Source organism: Camponotus vicinus, unplaced genomic scaffold (assembly GCF_025532165.1).
Source record: "Camponotus vicinus isolate PSW18456_S1 unplaced genomic scaffold, iyCamVici1.0 SCAF_12, whole genome shotgun sequence".
Classification (NCBI taxonomy): domain Eukaryota; kingdom Metazoa; phylum Arthropoda; class Insecta; order Hymenoptera; family Formicidae; genus Camponotus; species Camponotus vicinus.
The window spans coordinates 4,948,068-4,970,168 of NW_028141948.1; the positions used below are offsets into that span (position 1 = coordinate 4,948,068).

The following is a 22,101-nucleotide window of genomic DNA, read 5'->3' on the forward strand; positions in this document are numbered from 1 at the left end:
AAAAACAAGATTATCATAGGGTGTATTCCAAGTCACTCAAGAATTCAAGGAAATGAACTTGTAGACATGCTAACTAAAGAAGCGACAGATGAAGACGCTGACGATAAAATTAAGCTTCCGATAAACGATTGGAAAATTATTTTTAAAAAGGAAATGTATAATAGGACTAGAGAGAGATTAGAAAGAGAAGGTACTTACAAGGGTGTAAAATATTTTAACACTTTTTACAATAAGGATAGCCCTAAAGCCTAGTTCAACAATCTGAATGAACCAAGAGGATTGGTATTTGATTAATAGATTAAGAGCTAATCATTACAATTTAAATGAATCGTTAGCGAGAAAAGAGTATATAGATAGTCCAAGATATGATTGTGGAGCAAAGATTCAAGATATTCACCATATTGCGTCTATTTGTGTCAAGTACGATGAAGTTAGAAATAAGTTTTATCAGCAGTTAGAAAAAACAGCGGTTCCATATCGTTATAATATAGATAAATGGCTTAGGCCCAGTTCAACAGTGGCTAGTTAGCTTAACTAGTAGTTAAGTAGTGATGCCAACCACTGAAACAAAATTCGGTAAGCTATTTACAAGGTTAGATTTTGACAAGTTGCATTTTCGCAAAATATACATAAGAAATATTGAAAATATATATACATATATATTGAACACTAAAATAATTAATATTCAGCTTCGTTCTCATTACGATACTTCATCGCAAAATGAAAATGGATATCAAAACAAATCGTATACGAGCACTAAATTTTTGTCATGAGAAAAAACTGGTACTTGTATCATTAATAAAAAAATATAAATTAATAATAGAAAATAAGCGGACTGATGCTGTGAGTCTTAGAGACAAAGAAGAGGCTTGGCTGAAGATATTGGACGAGTAAACTTGTCAAAATCTAACCTTGTAAATAGCTTACCGAATTTTGTTTCAGTGGTTGGCATCACTACTTAGCACAACTACTAATTAAGCTAACTGGCCACTGTTGAACTGACCTCCGGGAACTTAGCCGGGCAACTTCGACTTTTTTAATTTTTTTTTTTTTTAATCGTTTGTTAGTCGTTTGTCGGTGATTGTTGGCCTAATTTCAACGTTTGTTGGTTTATATTTTTTTTTTAAACAACAAAATAAAAATTAGCGTGAAGTTAGCCGGAAAAATTTCATTTTCGTTCAAAAAGCGGTTAAATCGATACGCAATCATTCGCTGATGATTGTTGGTTTAATTATAACGTTTGTTGGTTCGGTATTTGCCTTAAAAACGAAAAATAATCTCTTTTATTAAGACCGCATTTACAAAAGTCGTTAGGATCAATCACAGTTGAAGGTTAAACAGTCCTCGAATATGATTGGTTAATAATTCTTCCAAATAACGTATGTCATTGTTTCTTACGACTTTAGGCTTAAACATCTATATAAACTTGGCTGAAGCCTTTCCGCATTCCATTTTCGTATCACATAAGTTTGATACGTATTGTAAATATATAATTAGGAATAAGTTAAAATTACATATGCGTGGTTCTATAAAAAAAACAGAGGTTGAAAGATTTGTATCTTATGTATTTTCTGATATATATTACAATTTCTTATTTAAGTAAAAATGTATATAGCTATTCATTTATATAGCTCATACTCTTTGATTTATAAAGTTGATTTATGTTTATTAGGAGATTATGCTGCTTGGAAATTTATATTTGAAGCTGAGCGTGGCAGAACACGTGACTCAATAGAGATACCCAATAATGTAGACATAACTTTTTGCATCGGAGAAGTGGCATATGTTTGTAGCAGTATGTTTCTTCTTTCCGTCCAATAAGTGAGTACAAAAGTTAGTTTTGCATTAATTAAAATATATTGTTTTCTAATTCTTCTATATGTGATACAATACGCTGATACATAATGAATTAATACAATTAAGTTATTCTTATATATAATGTTCAATTGTTTTCAGTTGGAAGTTACAGAATTCGAATTTAAAAAAAAAGCACAGCACAATCTTTTTTAAACCATTGAGATAAAAGAAGTATTATATATTCAAGCACATGTTAATGATATGAATGAACAGGAATCATCGCACTATGTAAGTACTTACTTTATAACAAGATATCGCACATTATTAAATTTTATAATTGTATCAAGTCTCTTTATTAATACTTATTTCTCTCTTTTGCTTTTATAGATTAATTTAGATAATGGCCATTTTCTATTCGATCTAAATACTAAAACTGAAACAGATCTTCTAGAACCGAATTATTCTTGCTCGAGTAATCATTTTACTATAGAAAAGTCTTCTAGATTCTTAGGTCCATATTCTGAATCCTCTTTTATCGATAAAAGTGCCTCTAAAAGTGGCTTATAGCCAATCAGAAGGCTTATAAACCACTTTTAGAGGCACTTTTATCGATAAAAGAGGATTCAGAATATGGACCTTAGATGCATCAGAGTAAGTTTAAATATTTTATTCATATATTTGTTACACATTAATTGTAAGTAGGAATAATATTTCATATCTAATCTATTACTTTTTATATTATAGGTCACGTACATTTTCCAAATTTTCCGCATTCCATTTTGATACACATACAGATACACCATATGATATACAATATACAAAATTAAATCTTTACATATTTCTATGTATAATAAATTTCCAAATCTGATTTTATCAATAGAAACAATAAGAGATCCCAGAAGACAAATATTGAAGAGTAGAATAACTGCTTTTCAAATAGTAGGATATGATGATGACATTGATTACGTTTTATTCACATCAATATCTAACATAAATAATCAAATAATATTTTCTATATTGCTTTATATAGTTATTAGCAACAACATATCTGCACAGTAAAATGATAGAAAAAGAACCGCCTCAATTATCACCTACTATATTGTAGATCAAATTAAGCTGTGGGAAAATGAAAGATTCTTGTTTAGTGAAGGTGTTTTATACAGTCAATTTCTTTCACAAACTGATTTTGAGATTCTTAAAAGATCATGCACTTTCTATGGGAGTATGAAATTAATATTATATTATATATACATATTATATGTACATATATATACATAAATTAATATTTGGGAAAGTGAAAGATAATTATTTTAGAAAGAATATTTTATGAAATATGAATACAGTTTATTACTACAAAATTTTATGACAAATATCACAATTGAGACATATTGTATCTTATAGGAAAGGAACTATGGTAATCGCTAATGCTGATCATGGTGACGTAAAAAAGTTTAAGAAACGATATTCAAAGGGTTCGAGTTAATATTGCGTATTAATAAAATCTAATTGTAAGCATTTTACATACATTATATTGTTTCTTCAGTAGCAATAAATAAAAAAATTATAAAAAAATTATAAAAAAATTATAAAAATTATAAAAAAATTATAAAAATTATAAAAAAATTATAAAAAAATTATAAAAAAATATTGTCTCAAAGAAGTGCCTAGAAAAATTGGAAAATAAATTATTTTTATTTTGACATTCTAATAAAATAAGAAAAAAACTTGTTTTAATCAATGCCAAAGCTTTTCTCAGATCGGATTTGATAATATAATTATGATATAACGAATTATAATAAAGTAAATTTTTATATAATATTTATGTAATAATATTGTCTATATTTTTTTATCTACTTCTACGAATCATCACATTTATACAACAAAGAATTATTTAAAATTCGATAATTCATCATAATAAAACTTATTGTAATCTTGTACATCGTATAATAAATAAATGTCATGTTGAAAAAAATTCAGCTATTACTCTGGCATTCTTTTAACATTAATTTAACATTAATTTAAATTTTTGTAGCAAATATAGCACATTAGGCTGGCTCTTTATATAATGTTTTCAATCAATATTTGTATGATGGACAAAAATAATTAAATATATATTTACAGTACTAACATTCAATATTGCAAATGATGAAATTAGACATGCAATTAAAGTGCAAACTGATAATCCTTTATACATATATTAGATATTCAAGAAAATGTAATTAAATTTAACCATAATTAGTTAAAATGTAATGTTTCGTAACTTTTGACCATGTTATATCGAGAATATTGAGAAATTATTGCGAATAAAATATAAGAATATTAAGTAATGCAGTATTACTCGTCATAGCTTTATGTAAAAATAAAAAGTGTTAGACGAGTCGCGCAAAAGCCGTCCACACTTTTTAAGGAAGACGTCGAGAGAAAGAAACTTTCTTCTTTTTTTTCTCATTCGAGCGGTTTCCAGGCTTCAGCCAAGTTTATATAGATGTTTAAGCCTAAAGTCGTAAGAAACAATGACATATGTTATTGGGAAGAAATTAACCAATCATATTCGAGGACTGTTTAACCTTCAACTGTGATTGATCCTAACGACTTTTGTAAATGCGGTCTTAATAAAAGAGATTATTTTTCGTTTTTAAGGCAAATACCGAACCAACAAACGTTATAATTAAACCAACAATCATCAGCGAATGATTGCGTATCGATTTAACCGCTTTTTGAACGAAAATGAAATTTTTCCGGCTAACTTCACGCTAATTTTTATTTTGTTGTTTAAAAAAAAAATATAAACCAACAAACGTTGAAACTAGGCCAACAATCACCGACAAACGACCAACAAACGATTAAAAAAAAAAAATTAAAAAAGTCGAAGTTGCCCGGCTAAGTTCCCGGAGGTGTTGAACTAGGCCTTAAGGAAATTAATTTGAAACCATTAAGAGCTATGTGGACCTTTCTCAAAGAAATAGATAAAATTATCTAAAAAAAGATATTTAGATGACTATTTATAAAAATTGACCAAAGGAATACTGGTTCTATGTACAGAAGGTGTCCAAAAAACCGAATAAGACAAGATCGGCTGACGGCACGTTAAACACCTCAATAAAAAAAAAAAAAATTTGAAACTTTATAGTTTTTATATAAATTTATGATTTTTTGTTTCTATTCTATCTTTTGTTTCCATATTATAATTTAATATGTGATGAAATGATTGCAATGAGAGATTAGGAGCTTTAAAAGATAGAGAACATAGAAAAATATTTATATTCTATATCTTCTTTTTAAAAATGTTTTTTATCTTTTATTGATGTTTTTAAAATGTCTATCCTGTAAAAAAAATATACCTACATCCAAAACATTAGTTTTTTTTATAATTTTATTAAAGACTAATCTTTTTGTATCAACATATTGTATATGGCTATCAAGTTTATAGATTATATATATGTATGTATAGAGAGAGAAAGAGAGAAAATTGCAATAATGTATCTAATCTAGATATACATAATTATATATGACTATTATAATTATGTATTATTTATATGACTGTAATATTGGTACATTAACACTCAATTCATAGCAAATAATCTTCAAGAAACATTTACATTTTCATTATCTATTTTGATACGCATATTACAATGACATTGTATGACAATACCATATGATTGCACTTTATGCTGAGAAAGATGATAGGAAATCAGTAACTACTTTTTTCAGTTTTGCATCTGATGTTTCACTAATTATGTTTTCTTTTGCAATAGTAGCAAGAAGATCTTGCTGAGTAGATCTAGAAAAAAATATGTGCATCAAAAATATATATATATGCATTAGTTAAATACATTAGATATTACATTAGATACCTGATGTGTGCAAGAAATTCTTTTTCAAAAGCAGTAATCTTTGTAGGATCCATCTTATCGAGATAACCACGCACACCGCAATATATGACAGCTACCTGTTCTTCGATAGCCATAGGTACTGAAAAGATTTTATATATATACAGGGTGTTCATTTTAAAACTTTAAACCTGTTTATTTCACGATTGACTATTTTTTGCGAAAAATGTCAATAAACGTCAATTTTATTTTCGAGGGGGACATTTAAGTACATTAACGAAATTTTTTCATCCCCTTCGTCGGGGTAGCTACCCCTTCAAAAATCTTAAACGGCTATAAGGGTCAAGTGGTATATCATTTTAAAGGTCTTTTGATTCTCTGTACAACTCTCTTTCTTTTTTTTAATTAAGTGAATATTTTTCGAGAAATCGATCGCACTTGGAAATTTTAGGTGTCAAAAATGTTTTACATACAAAGATACATTTTGGAGTAGAATTTATTTATTAGTTATTTATTATATATAACAAATGTTCAAAATGTTCTCTATTGTTTTCTAAACAATAATATAAACGATTCTCAATTCGTTATAATAAATGACTAATAAAAAAATTCTACTCTAAAATGTATCTTTGTATGTAAAACATTTTTAACACCCAAAACTTCCAAGTACGATTTCTCGAAAAATATTCACTTAAATAAAAAAAAGAAAGTTTTATAGAGAATCAAAAGACTTTTAAAATGATGTACCACTGGAGCCTTATTGTCATTTAAGATTTTTGAAGGGGTAGCTACCCCGACGAAGGGGTGCAAAAATTTCGTTATATTTAATGTACTTAAATATCCTTCTTGAAAACAAAATTGACGTCTTTTGGCATTTTTCACAAAAAATTGTTAATCGTGAAATATACAGGTGGAAAGTTTTAAAATGATCTCACACACACACACACACACACACACACACACACACACACACACACACACACACACACACACACACACACACACACGCACGCACGCGCACGCACGCGCACGCACGCACGCACGCACGCACGCACACACACGCGCACACACGCGCGCACACGCACGCACGCACGCACGCACGCGCACACACACACACACACACACACACACACACAGAGAGAGAGGGGGGGGGGATGTTGCAGAACTATCAAGCGTTTATTTTGAAAAATACTTATTTTCTTGAAAAATGTTTTATATAAAAGTTGTAGATTTTTAAGTGACGCACATTACATACTAATATTAGGATGACCTTGAATAGTGTTGGTCATGTAAAGATCGCCTTAAAATTTTTTAATGAAACCCCCTACTTTTTTTTACATATTTTTATAGCTTATCTCAAGAGCTTTCCAAAACACTATAATAAAGTATTTGTTTATTAAGTACTTTTCGAGTTATGAGGATTGAAATAATTTCTTAATTTTACATAAACTATAAAATATACAATATTTGGTAAAATATTCATTTTTCGATTATCTTATCTGTGTGAATATTTTATGCTCAAAATAATGAGAGGAATCAATTGATATAAAAAAAAACAGTTATTTTTAACAAAAAATGTGTAATTTGCAATTGATATTTATATATTTTTTCTTAAAAACTGTGTTTTTCAGATAAGATAATCGAAAAATATATATTTTACGAGATATTTTATAATTTATGTAAAATTAAGGAATTATTTCAAGTTTCGTAACTCTGAAAGTATTTAATAAAAAAATATTTTATTATAGTGTTTTGGAAAGTTCTCGAGATAAACTATAAGAATATGTAATAAAAAATAAGAGTATCATTAAAAAATTTTAAAGTGATCTTTACGTGACCTTGACAACACTATTCAAAGTCATCCTAATATTAGTATGTAATGCGTCACTTAAAACTCTACAACTTTTATATAAAACATCTTTCAAAAAATGAGTTTATTTTTCAAAGTAAACGCTTGATACGATCGCTCTGCAATACCCTGTATATTGTTGTACATATCTAATTATATACAGGGTGAGCCATTTTAATTAACGCACGCAATTATTTCGGAAACAAAGCATTTTAGAGAAAAAGCTTTCAGACAAAAGTTTTATGGTTTCGAGGGGGCCATAAGACGGTATCATTGGTTTGACACTGAAGAGTCATTTGAAGGTCACGTGAAGGTCACTTCAATTTTTTTTAATGGAACACCCTATATATTTTTGCACACTCTTGTAGCTTGTCTCGAGAGCTTTCCAAAACACTATAATTAAGTACCTTTTCGTTAAATACTTTTTGAGTTATGAGGCTTGAAATAATTTCTTAATTTTACATAAACCGTAAAAAAAATATCTTGTAAAATATTCATTTTTCGATTATCTTATCTTAATACTTTTATGTACAAAATAATGAGAGGAATCAATTGGTGTAAAGAAAACACAGTTGTTTTTAAGAAAAAATATGGAATTGTTAATTGCAAATTATATATTTTTTCTTCAAAACAACTATGTGTTTTCTTTACACCAGTTGATTCCTCTCATTATTTTGTACGTAAAAGTATTAAGGTAAGATAATCGAAAAATGAATATTTTACAAGATATTTTACGGTTTATGTAAAATTAAGAAATTATTTCAAGCCTCATAACTCAAAAAGTACTTAACGAAAAGGTACTTAATTATAGTGTTTTGGAAAGCTCTCGAGATAAGCTACAAGAATGTGCAATGACAAATAGTAGGTTCCATTTAAGAAATTGAAGGTGACCTTCATGTGACCTTCAAATAACTCTTCAAGGTCAAACCAATGATACCATCTTATGGCTCCCTCTAAACCATAAAACTTTTGTCTGAAACATTTTTCTCTAAAATGCTTTGTTTCCGAAATAATTGCGTGCGTTAATTAAAATGGCTCACCCTGTATATCAGATGTGTACAAAAATATATAAAGTAAATTATAATGAGAAAAAAATTATTAAAATTGTGAAAATTATTTAATTTGTTACATCTTACCATATTGTCCCTGTTTGAGAAGCTCTGTTAATCTTACACCACGATTTAATAATTGTTGAGTCGCAGCATCCAGATCCGAACCAAATTGAGCGAAAGCCGCTACTTCGCGATATTGAGCTAATTCCAATTTCATCGAGCCAGCAACCTATGTGCAATTGTAAAATATTAATGTTTTATGTAAAGGAGCCTGCACATTTTATATAAAAAAAATGGCTTCGGTCAAATTAACTAGAATTAAAATATGTTATAGTTTAGGTAGTGCTGATCAAAAGTTTTCTTAGGCAAAAAGTCTGAAAATTAAAAAATGTAAAAGATATGATGATTTAAAGTGAGTGTGATATTGAAGTTTAAAAAACGTCCTTTTTCAATTTATATAAATTAAATTGGTGCGAGGTCCTTTATCATATTAATTTTTTAATATATTTTTATTAGTTACAATTAGTTACAATTAAATATAAATAAAAAATATAATCATATATATAATTTTAATGATATAATTCTTCGATATTATAATTGATATTAAAAAATTTATATATGATACCTGTTTCATGGCCTTTGTTTGAGCAGCAGATCCAACACGTGATACAGATAAACCTACGTTGATAGCGGGTCGGATACCTTTGTAAAACAATTCCGTTTCCAAGAAAATTTGACCATCGGTAATGGAAATGACATTTGTAGGAATATAAGCAGACACATCACCAGCTTGCGTTTCAATGACGGGCAAGGCTGTTAACGATCCACCACCCAAATTTTCATTCATTTTGGCTGCTCTCTCGAGCAAACGAGAATGAAGATAGAATACATCGCCAGGATAAGCTTCACGACCTGGTGGTCTTCTAAGTAGCAAAGACATCTGTCGATAGGCAACAGCTTGCTTAGATAAATCATCATAAATGATTAAAGCATGTTTCCCATTGTCCCTACAAAATAATAATCCTTATATAAGTTCTTTTTGCAGCAATAAAATCGATATTACACGCAGAACGTATGTATTATTCTTTTAATATACCGAAATCTCCACAAGAATAGACCACACAGAATCTTGTTTATACTTTAACTAGGCTACCCTCGCTCCTGTTACATTCAGGTTCATGTTTTCATACGGTTACTTGCGAATTTTTTTTATTATTCGAAGAGAATATTACACTCATAGCTCTGCACAGCTTGCTATATGATTCGATCACTACTCTTTTTCATTTTATTCAGGGTACGCATGGAAGGAATGCACTATATTCTTTTGCAGTTTACTCTTATGGAGTCCCATATAAAACAAATAAATAAAAAATATAATAAGTATAATACAAATATTCACCTGAAGAACTCCCCCATAGCACATCCAGAATATGGAGCCAAGTATTGAAGTGGTGCTGCATCAGAAGCGGTAGCAGATACAATGATAGTATAATTAATAGCACCACTGTCTGTTAAACGCTTTACAATTTGTGCAACAGTAGATCTCTTCTGACCAATAGCGACATAAATGCAATATAATTTTTTCTTTTCTTCTCCGGCATCATTAAAACGCTTCTGGTTAATAATTGTATCAATGGCAAGAGCAGTCTTTCCAGTCTGCCTGTCTCCAATAATTAATTCACGTTGACCACGACCAATAGGTACCAAGGAATCTACAGCTTTAATCCCAGTTTGCATTGGTTCTCTGACTGATACTCTATTAAAGAGAATATAATACGCATGCTGAATTTAGTTATTTATTTTTTAACCTATCATAAAACAGGATGATATGAAGTATGATTTTCACATAAATATAAAATTACTATTGTTGAAGTTCTGTACAAGAAAATTAAGAGACAAAGGATTACAATCTTTGTTATTATAAATTACCTGGGAATAATGCCTGGAGCTTTTGTTCCAATACGGAATCTCAATTTGCTGTTTAGAGGTCCCTTGCCATCTATAGGATTGCCTAATGCATCGACAACACGACCCAACAATTCTTCACCGACAGGGACATCAACAATGGCACCAGTACGTTTCACAATATCTCCCTCCTTAATGTGTCTGTCATTACCAAATACCACAACGCCTACATTGTCAGGTTCCAAATTTAGCGCCATACCTTTCAAACCTGAACTAAATTCCACCATTTCGTCAGCTTGAATATTCTTCAATCCATACACACGTGCAATACCATCTCCAATGCTGAGTACTCTGCCAGTTTCTTCAAGATTAGCCTAAAATGAGATTAGCCTAGAATTAACCTATTTTATAAGATATTTAAAAATAATCTTGTCCTTAAAAAGTATAAAATAAATTTATAAAATAAAATTTATAAAAACATATAAATAATTACATAAATCATATATATCATTATATAAATCATATAATACAAGTAAAACAATAATCTGTTATAAAGGATTTACCTTTGGTGCTGATCCAAGAATACGTTCTTCCAGGATGGAAGAAATTTCTGCCGAACGACGACTGCATGAAACATGATATTTGCAAGAAGCTAAAGCAGTTGCAGGCCAAGTAATCTGTTAAAAAAAATACATACATACATACATATATATACATATATATATGTATATATATATATATATATATATATATAAAGAATGCATAACTTGCATTACATAACTGGTGCTCCAACATATTTTATGTAATAGACATATACTATTGACATCTTAAATATCCTATAAATTTTACCAATTGAATTTTATAAGTCACTTCGTTTATTTTTTACTTACAATCCGACTTGTTATAAAAAAGAATAACGAAAAGATAAATTAGAAAATAGTGGTTTCTTAGTAAGTAAAAATGTCGATATACATATTTTGCCAGGCCTATAACGTGTCACAGGTACAAACATTAATGAGATTTCTTTTTTGGAATTACCTGAACCGCGGTATTTGGCAGATGCCTAATTAAAGACGAAGTTAAACGTAAGGATAAGAGTGCCATTTTTTTCAAGTGGGAGAATCCGTTGGCCGGAATTGATTACGAGAATCTCAATTACTTCAAAGTAGAGTAGGAACTGGTAAAGACCAGCGAGAAGATCAAAAGAACATACGTAATACCCGTTAATGTCCCATCCACCCCACTCTGAATTCCATGCGCAGGAAACCGCACTATCGATTTTGCTTTCGTAACTAGATACATTGACCGCATTGGCTGCGTTCAGCAGAAAAAGCTGCTTTGCAACTGTTGTAAAATTCGTGAGCCTGATTGGTGTATGCTCTTAATTTTGGCTGAATCTAAGAGTATACACCAATCAGATTTACGAATTTTACAACAGTTGCAAAGCAGCTTTTCCTGCTGAACGCAGCCATTCAGCGGACTCAACAGTTGGACAACATTATTAGATTTTCCGATGTAATTCGACGCTGATTGATCGGACCTGAAAGTAGAAACCAATCATGTTCGACTGCTACTTAGCGATTGAATCCACTGAATGCGACTATAGACATATACTATACCCTAGACTGCTAACTTTTGGCGTTTTCGAGTGGTGGGTTTGACCCGACCTGGGGTAGTTTACTAGACGTTATTAACCAATCACAGCCATTCTTCTGAAGAATGTATGGTTCCATTCTTCAGAGGAATGGCTGTGATTGATCAATAACGTCTAGTAAACTACCCCGGGTCGGGTCAAACCCGATCACTCGAAAACGCCATTTAGTTGTTTTCCAGCAAAGTACAAAGGCGACACAAAGGCTGCGTTCAGCAGGAAAAGTTGCTTTGCAACTGTTGTAAAATTCGTGAATCTGATTGGTGTATACTCTTAGATTCAGCCAAAATTAAGAGCATACACCAATCAGGCTCACGAATTTTACAACAGTTGCAAAGCAGCTTTTTCTGCTGAATGCAGCCAAAACCAGTCTTCGTGCGTGACGAGAGAGAGATCCCAAGTTCCTCGGTTATCTTTGTCTAACTTACATTGTGGTCAAGAGTGGGGAGGATAGCATACAGTCCAAGCAAAAAGTCATAACATCAGAACACTGAAATATATAAGGGTGCAGTCCCACGTAGAAGAAAAAGCGGAACGGAAAAGCGGAACGGAAAAGAAGTATAGTGGGGGTAACCAATCAGAACGTTTCTCCAAAAGACATCATACCTAGCGTTCTCGTATGTATGTACATACCTAGCATATCTAGTCTTTCTTATTCATAAATAAAATTTATAAATTTATTTTTATATAAAATAATAATGTTCGGTAAATTTTTTTATTATAATATAAAATATGTGTGTGTGTGTGTTTTATTTTCAGATATATATATTAAATTTTGTAACAATTTATTACACTTAACATTAAATTAGGTGAAAATATTCTGAATAAAATATTATTCTGAATAAAATATTTGTTACAATATAAAATGTAATTTTATCATTGTTTCATATAAATAGTTTAGTTTAATTTTATATTATCACAAAATATAAAAACATAACAAAATTACACTAAAATAATATATTTCTCTTGTTAAATTTATATTATTATAAAGTTCTTTATTCCATTCCGCTTTTATATGACTGGGTTCCCCATGGAATATATTTTACGCAAAAACGGAAAAAATTCTAACCTAAAATTTACAATAATTCTGAATTAGCTTTGTTTCTTCGTAAATTATATTCCATTGGAATTTTCCATTTATTATAAAAAGATATTTTTTTACAAAATTGATTATTTTTGTTAACTACAATTCATAAAAAAGAATTTTTTACTCTTACTTATTTCCGTTTTTTCCGGTACATGGGGAATATAGGGAGTCAGGTTATTAAAGACCTCCTATTAACTGTCGTTGGATGCCGGGTGGATTGATACATTCAGTTTGTCTTTATAAAAATATATTTTACAACAAAGGATTTTACAACTATGGTTTCAGTCTTTGGTAACTTACGTCCGCTTCGGACGACGAGACACACTAGAGTGAGTGCCTCTATGTCTTTGGTGGATCGGGGCGAGGTATGTGATGGCGCTAGTGCGTTCGTAAACCCATTCATCTGTATTTTGTCCAGATGGAGGGACGCCACAATCACTCCCCCCTTAGTGACTCCGTTCATGGAGTCGCGAATCTAATTTTTCGTGCAAGATGTCCTTTCTCTGTCTCAGCTGGCGAAGATTCTGGAAGGGAATTATCCTCAGGTAATTGTTGGTTCTCCCTAGCCCTTTCAATGAACGTCGGCTTCAATCTGTCAATGTTGATCTCAGTCGGTCGGTCCTTGTAGTTGATCCTGTACAAAAAATCAGTCAGTCTTTTGATTATAGGAAAAGGTCCTTCATATGGTTGTTCTAGGGATTTGGTCGCTCGATCGACCCTGACGAAGACATGTGTACAGTCCTCCAACTCCTTGTGAACAAAGGCCTTCTGTTTGATGTGATGCGCTGTGGGCTTCGGTCCTACTCGCCGCATTCGCTCGCATAGTTTCTGCAGGAACATGTCCGGGCATGCTGTGGGTTCCTCGGCTGCGAAATATTCGCCGGGTACCTGTAGTGTTTTTCCGTAGACCATCTCTGCTGCGGATGTCTTAATGTCGTCCTTGTAACTGTTTCGCAATCCTAAAAGTACCATAGGAAGTACATTAGTCCAATCCGTGGTGCCGTGACACATGATTGCTGCCTTGAGCGATCGGTGCCATCGCTCGATCATCCCATTTGCCTGCGGGTGATACGCTGTCGTTCGGATTCTCCGACTTCCTATTAGCTTGACCATCGCTTCAAATATTGCTGACTCGAACTGCGCTCCTCTGTCGGTTGTAATCATGTATGGTGCTCCGAATCGTGCGATCCATGTATTAAAAAATGCGTCTATTACAGTGTCCGCTGATGTGTCCGCTATTGGTGTAGCTTCCGGCCATCTTGTTGTCCTGTCGATCATGGTTAAACAGTACCTCATTCCTTTAGAGTTGGGTAGCCGTCCTACGATGTCTAGGTGTACGTGTTGGAATCTATCGTCCGGGACTGGAATTCTCTCTGGAATTCTGTGATTGTGTCTGTGGACTTTCGCTCTCTGACACGGTAAGCATGTCTTAGCCCAGTTAGCAATATCTTTCTGCATACCTGGCCAAACGAATCTTTGTGCGATTGTTTTCTTTGTTGTCCTTCCACTTGGGTGTGACAGATTATGTATGTTGTCGAAAATTTTCTTCCGTAATACTCTCGGTACGTATATTCGAATTTCCTTGTCGACACTGCAGTATATGGTTTTGTCTCCTCCGTCTAACCGTAGTGGCCTTAGTGAGAGTGATGTCTTATGGCGTTTTCGATTTATCGGGTTTGACCCGATCCGGAGTAGTTTACTAGACGTTATTGACCAATCACAGCCATTCTTCTGAAGAATGGAACCATACATTCTTCAGAAGAATGGCTGTGATTGGTCAATAACGTCTAGTAAACTACCCCGGGTCGGGTCAAACCCGATAAATCGAAAACGCCATTAGTCTCCAGTAGAGCTCTGAGTTCCTCGTCTTTCTGCTGTTCCTCGTAAAGTTCGTCTGTTGTGACGATAACTGGTAGATTGACTGCTTCTACTCGTGACAGTGCATCCGCTACCTGGTTTTCATGCCCTGCAATATGGACAATATTAGTAGTAATCTGACTTATAAAGTCTAATTGTCTCCTTTGCCGTTCAGAGGCTTTATTAGAAGCTTGTGAGAACGCGTATTGTAGTGGTTTGTGATCCGTTAGCACAACTACGTTTCGTCCTTCTGCCATGTGTTGAAAGAATTTTAATGCGGAATAAATTGCTAGGAGTTCTCTGTCGTATGTGCTATAGTTTTGTTGTGCCTCAGATAACTTCTTAGAGAAGAATCCTAATGGCTTGTATTCTTCCTCTTGATACTGCTCCAATACCGCTCCCATGGCTACGTTGGAAGCGTCTGTTCTGAGGAGTAGTTTGGTGTTTCCTCGTGGATGAACCAGTAGGGTAGTCTCTGCTAAACGTCTTTTACTTTCATGAAAGGCTTCCTCTGCTTGTGTAGTCCACTCTATTGACCGCTTGTCACGTTTCTTCGCTCCTGTCAGGTATCCGTTTAATGGACCCGGGAAAAAAAAGTCCATGTCTATTTATATAAAAAAAAGTAAAATTATATACAGTCTTATATAATTATATATAATATCACATATGATTTTATCAGAGTATACGTTTTTGCATATGCTTAGATATGATGTCCATCTCTGACCATTTCTGATCATAAAAAATGATATTAGATAACTCACGTCATTTTGTACAATCAGACATAGTCAGATATTGATATCATATCTAAGCATGTATAAAACCAAAGCAAAGGTTAGTTTCATGTATGCTTTCCCTGGTGAAAATTAAACGCTTCTCGAAGTGTCAAAGAAGCGTAAACGAACAGAATAAACGCTTCTTAGAAGCTTTATTGACTTCCCATTAACTCTTCGCGATTTTAAATCTTCGTGCATATTTCTCGAACGCTCCATAAAGTGTGAACGAAGCACTCCGATACGCTTCCCACACACTTCAATGATTGACATTTAGAAACTCTTCATTTACACTTCCTTATCGCTCCATAAAATGTGAACGAAGCACTCCAATACGCTTCCCGCACACTTCAATGATTGACATTTTAGGAACTCTTCATTTACACTTCCTAAACGCTCCATAAAATGTAAACAAAGCACTCCAATACGCTTCCCGTACATTCAAATGATTGATTGACTTAGAAATAATATATATAACTCTTCATCCACATTTCTTCAACGCTTAAACACTGCACAAAACATGTATGAAATACTTTCCATACACTTTAACAATTTAAAGAAATATTTTTAAGGACGTCAAAGTTTCGCGCGAGCACGCAAGGATCTGTTAGTTCGTTCGTTTACCGCTACGCGCGCTATCTTTCTCGTATTTAAGTTTAGTTATGAAAATTATATAAAGAGTTTACAAAGAGTAACAAATAAGATTAAAGATATACTTCAATTTAATTTCTAATCTCGATGTAGGAGCTTCAGATATTAAATTGATTTTTATAAGTCGGACAAGTAAATGTCTGGCGAATAAACGAAAATAATCCGTTTATTACCTATTTAAAATGTAAAGTGCAATATTAACGGTACAGTATAAATATAGTAGAGTATAAACATTTCATTCGTATTCGCCAATAAGTTTGATGACATTTCATTTACGTTCTTTAAAAATTATATTAGATATTTCCCCTGGCGAAAATAATTATCGGAGCGTAAGTCGAATGTAAGGAAAGAGTAACAGAAGTGTAAACGAAGCTTCTAGGAGGCGTAAATTGAAACAACGAAACGTAAATGAAGCGTTAACACTTCGTTTACGTTTTGTTGTTTCAATTTACGCCTCCTAGAAGCTTCGTTTACACTTCTGTTACTCTTTCCTTACATTCGACTTACGCTCCGATATTTATTTTCGCCAGGGTCATTCATGTTTGTCGGAGAGTTCGATAACGTTTTGTTTACGTTCCTTAAGGAATTTGATGACGCTCCGTTTACATTTGAAAGATATTTCGTTCACGCTTGTCGGAGAGTTTGATGACGCTTCGTTAACGCTTTTCTAACACTTAATAGCCGCTTTCTTTACGTTCCGATGTTTCAATTTACGCTTTTTAATAGCTTCGTTTACGCTTCCGTCACTTTTCCGTTACATTAGATTTACTCTCCAATTCATGCTTTGTTAATACTCGGTTTACATTTTATTTTCGCCAGGGTTGATATAAATCATATATGATATTATATATAATCATTTAAGATTATATATGATTTTACCTTTTTTTATATAGACAAATATAACTTTTCCTAAAAATTATATCTTGCATTATATATTTAATTAATTAAAAGTTCTCTTTATAAGTCCTCTTAATAAATATTCTTAATAAATAAGAATATATTCTTAATGAATAAGAATATATTCTTAATTTGCGACTTCTACGCCGCAACTCCATTTTCGTGTGCGCGACATGTTTCTTCATTTGCCGCTACGCGGCGACACCACTCTTAATTTTTCTCGTATTCAATATTTATCATGAAATGTATATAAAGGACTTGTATTAACGTAAGATCTAAAGTATATTTTTTTCCCTTAGCAGTGGTGTGAAAGAGAGGACGCTGCTCACACACAGGTTCTCTGTGTGCACGTGAGCCGCATTCTCTTTCTGACATCACTGTTTATCAGTTTAATTTCAAACTGAATTTAAAATAATTTATTTAATAATCTGGATTCCTTGTTGGGATTCAGAATAGTAAACAGATTATTTGAAATTAGGCGGAAAAAAACTTTTAGACCAATAATTAAATTTATTTAACTTCAACAAAATTTATTAAATCCAAAGAAATATTTTTCTCTGTATATTAAGAATATCTCTTTAGAAGATTTTCCTCTTAACTTAAGAGGATCCTCTTGGCGCCTATTTTAGTGGTATATATTCTAAAGATAAGTGGCATATTCTTAAGTTAAGAATACAATTTTTTCGGTGTACTCTTAGTGGTACTTAATTTTCAGATCTGATAATATTTATTCATATATGATATCATATATGACTATATTTGGCAAAACATAATTAGATATTGACAAAATCCATATATGGCCAATTTTATATGGACTTTTTTTCCCGGGGAGCTAGAATGGCTGCTGCATTTTTGATGAATCTGTGATAGAAGTTGATGATCCCAAGATATCTCCTAAGCTCTTTTATATTGTTCGGCTTCTTGAAATCAACGATGGCTTTTACTCTATCGTTCGTCGGACGTATTCCTTCTTTGTTGACTGTGTATCCGAGATATTCGACCTCTTTTTCCGCAAATTCGCTTTTTGTCACGTTGATAGATAGTCCGTGCTCCTTTAAACGTTGAAATATTTGCTCGAGATGTCTTCAGTGTTCCTCTTCGTCTCTTGATGCTACCAACAGATCGTCGATATAGCCGTGACAAAAATCGAGTCCTCTTAGAACTGCGTCAATAAATCTTTGGAAAGTTTGCGTTGCGTTTCGCAAACCAAATGGCATTCTGTAAAATTCATACAATCCGAATGGTGTAGTTATTGCAGTTTTATGGCAATCTTCTTCAGCTACTGGAATCTGAAAGTATGCTTTCACAAGATCTATTTTGGAGAAAACGGTGCATCCAGCTAAGTGGTATGTAAAGTCCTGTATGTGAGGTAGAGGATACTTATCCATGATGGTCACACTGTTCAATTTACGAAAATCTCCGCACGGTCTCCATTCTCCGTTGCTTTTACGTACTAGCTGTAACGGACTTGCCCATTGTGATGAAGAGGGGCGACATATTCCTTATGCCAACATCGTCTCGAACTCTCGTTTCGCGGCTGCGTACTTTTCTGGGGGCAGTCTGCGTGGTCTTTCTGCCAATGGTGGTTCCTTGGTCACAATATGATGCCTCACATCGTGTACGGTCTTCTTGAGCGCTGTAGGACGTGTGATTTCGATGTACCTGCGTAAGAGTTCCTTGACTTTGCATCATTTGTCTATTGTGGCAACGGTGGGCTGTTTCCCTGTGGTTATCCTTGCCTTGGTACTCAGTAGAGTCTGTTCGTCGACCAGTCTTCTGTTCTTTAGATCCGGTAGAATCCCGTGGTGCGCCAGGAAGTCTGCGCCTATGATCGGCTGTCGGACATCAGCTATGATGAACTGCCATCTAAATGAGCGTCGTAGTCCTAAATCCACTACTCGTGAGCTGCTGCCGTAAGTATTTATGATTGTGTTGTTTGCTGCGAACAGTTGAAAATCTACGGGTGTGAGCTTTCCTCTCATCATCCTCTTCGGGATTACTGAGATGTCTGCTCCCGTGTCTATAAGGTACGTAATGCCATTCTTCTTGTCGGTTATTGCCAGGCGTTTATTATTTCTAACCACGACCGCCTGTACTTGCGACGGCGGGTTTAGTTTTCCACCGTCTTCGGCTTATTAAATGTGCAAGGTTGTGCGCATCTAAACGCTTTGTCGCCGAATCTGTTGCGATAATAGCAGTATTCGGCGTTACCTTCGCGGTCTTGACGGTGATGTGAACGTTCGCGGTTGTCTACTCGTTCTCGGCCGCTGGAATGTCCTCGCGATTTACTGCGTCGCCTATATTTATCTCTTACGGAGAGTGTCTTGACTTGTCTCCTTAGTTCTGCAATCTCCTGCAGGATCTGGTTGTCTGCGTCTGTCTGTTTTTCGGTGATGGTCTGGATTGCTGTCGCTGCTGGTCTGGCCATTTCTACCACCTTATCTGCCTGGGCCGCTAGCTTTGCTAAATCTTGAACTTCGCTAATTGCCAGGATAGTACGCACACTTTCTGGGAGTTGTTCCATAAATATAGATTTTAGAATTTCATCCGTTACCTGACCTGCTGCCAAATTCCGTAGACGTTGTAGGAAGATGGAGGGTTTCTCGTCTCCTAGTTCATGTGAGCCTAAAAGTCTTCTGATCTTCGTTGCACTTGTCTCTCCCAGTATCGAGCATATGCGATCTTTCAAGGTTTGGTATTTGTCTTGCTCAGGTGGGTTAGTTATCAAATCCGCCACGAAGGGAAGAACGGATTGATCAGCATTGAGTACTATGTAGCGAAATTTTGATTCGTCACTTGTTATTCGGTGTATTGCAAAAGCTGCTTCGGCTTGTGCGAACCATAATGCCGGATTGTCTTTCCAAAATGGTGGTAAGCGCACTGCCTGGACTGCGTCGATGTTTGCGCTTTTTGATCCCTCTCCGTCGTTATTCATAGCTTTCGGATAAGGGTTGTCGAATGGTTTTTCCTCGACAGACGTTGTGTGCTCTGTGTTGCTTCCTTTGACTAGTCTTGTTGGCGAATGTTCAATCGGCATACCTCTTGCCTAAATATTTCGTTCGCCACGTGGTGCGAGGCGGGAAAAAAATATATCTCACGTCGGTGGTTACCACTATAGGGAGTCAGGTTATTAAAGACTTCCTATTAACTGTCGTTGGATGCCGGGTGGATTGATACATTCAGTTTGTCTTTATAAAAATATATTTTACAACAAAGGATTTTACAACTATGGTTTCAGTCTTTGGTAACTTACGTCCGCTTCGGACGACGAGACACACTAGAGTGAGTGCCTCTATAGGTTTGTTCTTTTTAGCTGACCTAGTGCTGCACTGGGACTGCATTAGAACTGGCGAGTTTACAGAAAATTCTGTCAGTGCACGAGTGCAACGAAGAATAAAAAGAACGGTTCAAGTACAGTAACTAATATGGCGCACCAAAATATAAGAAACATAAATAATGCGCTAATAGCAGAATCATCTGATGAAGAAGATTTATTTGCAATACCAGAACCATTATTGTTACCAATATTAAATGAAGCTGACGATGATGGTAAATTATAATCAATTAAAATAAAACAATTATTTATATAATAGTGAGAAAAATCTAACCTATTCTAATGTCATCAGATCTTAACGAATTGCAAATATTCCATGCAATTTTTGGAATTATCCAAAGAGTAGACCACGTGAGGATAAATAATTATGTAGAAAATATTGTACGGAATTATAATAATATCGATTTCATCATGCACTTCAGGTTATCTAGGCATGTAGTATATAGAATGATAGATGAGTTCAGCGCATCTGAGATATTTATTTCTCTGCAAGGTTTATTTAATATTTTATTTATTTAGATTTATTATGATTATTATATATAAATATTATACTTATATATTACATATATATTATTTTTGCAGATGATGCAGGACGTATTAATATAACAGCAGAAAAGCATATACTTTGTTATCTTTGGTTCGTAGGCCACGAAAGTGCATCCTATCGTGATGTTGCTGATAGGTTTGGAATAACTTTAAGCGCTTTATATAACATTATTACCAGAGTAACAGATTTTATATTACTTTTCGCAAATAATGTAATTAAATATCCAAATGCAATTGAAAAAGCAGAAACAGCTGCATTTTATCAAGATTCAAAAGGATTTCCTGGTGTAATTGGTAATATTTATTTATATTTGAGTAATTTATATATCTTGTTATTATATTAATAGTCTTATTAATATATATATATATATATTCGTATTTTTTTTAGGTGCAATTGATGGCTCACATATTAGAATAGATAAACCTGGCGAAGATCCTGATTCTTATATTAACAGAAAACAATATTTTTCGATACATATCCAAGGAACAGTAAATCATCGTATGAAATTTATTGATGTATTTATTGGATATCCTGGATCTGTGCATGATGCCAGAGTATTCAAAAATTCACCATTACGTAATGACCTCCATGAACTTTGCGGTAGTAAGTAAAAAGAATTACAAAACAAATTACGAAAAAGGAAAATCGACAATATTATATATTTCAATGTTATATATAATTTATTTTTTTGTTTTTTTAGATAATTATTATTTGTTAGGAGATAGTGCATATCCTTGTTTGACACACTTAATGGTACCTTATAGAGATAATGGCCATTTAACACGGGCACAACGAAATTTTAATAGAAAATTAAGTTCTTGCCGTGTTATAATAGAAAATGCATTTGGATGCCTCAAACAGCGATTTCGACAAT

General features: G+C 33.3%; 3 protein-coding genes and 1 long non-coding RNA gene across 6 annotated transcripts in view; 2 read left to right on the plus strand and 2 right to left on the minus strand.

Moving 5' to 3' along the window:
• LOC145962677 (uncharacterized) overlaps window positions 1-22,101 on the plus strand; it is a 90,588-nt gene that overhangs the window by 59,306 nt on the left and 9,181 nt on the right. The window lies entirely within an intron of this gene.
• On the plus strand, window positions 1,401-3,615 carry LOC145962690 (uncharacterized). Of its 2 annotated transcripts, XR_014435926.1 has the most exons (6): window positions 1,401-1,543; window positions 1,673-1,821; window positions 1,957-2,085; window positions 2,185-2,448; window positions 2,542-3,019; window positions 3,199-3,615. It is a non-coding gene; the product is annotated as an uncharacterized LOC145962690 (long non-coding RNA). The 2 variants fall into 2 exon arrangements; XR_014435925.1 differs by having other exon boundaries at window positions 2,542-3,615.
• Window positions 5,392-11,680, minus strand: Blw (ATP synthase subunit alpha blw, mitochondrial). Its single transcript, XM_083083939.1, has 8 exons — window positions 11,472-11,680; window positions 10,997-11,110; window positions 10,458-10,807; window positions 9,928-10,284; window positions 9,154-9,535; window positions 8,613-8,757; window positions 5,652-5,769; window positions 5,392-5,578 (listed from the first exon to the last, which is right to left on the minus strand). Exons 1-8 carry the CDS (start codon window positions 11,535-11,537, stop codon window positions 5,464-5,466), a joined length of 1,647 nt encoding a protein of 548 aa, XP_082940065.1. The 5' UTR covers window positions 11,538-11,680; the 3' UTR covers window positions 5,392-5,463.
• Window positions 17,233-20,878, minus strand: LOC145962675 (uncharacterized). The gene is made up of 2 exons (XM_083083920.1): window positions 19,086-20,878; window positions 17,233-19,008 (listed from the first exon to the last, which is right to left on the minus strand). Exon 1 carries the CDS (start codon window positions 20,381-20,383, stop codon window positions 19,457-19,459), a length of 927 nt encoding a protein of 308 aa, XP_082940046.1. The 5' UTR covers window positions 20,384-20,878; the 3' UTR covers window positions 17,233-19,008; window positions 19,086-19,456.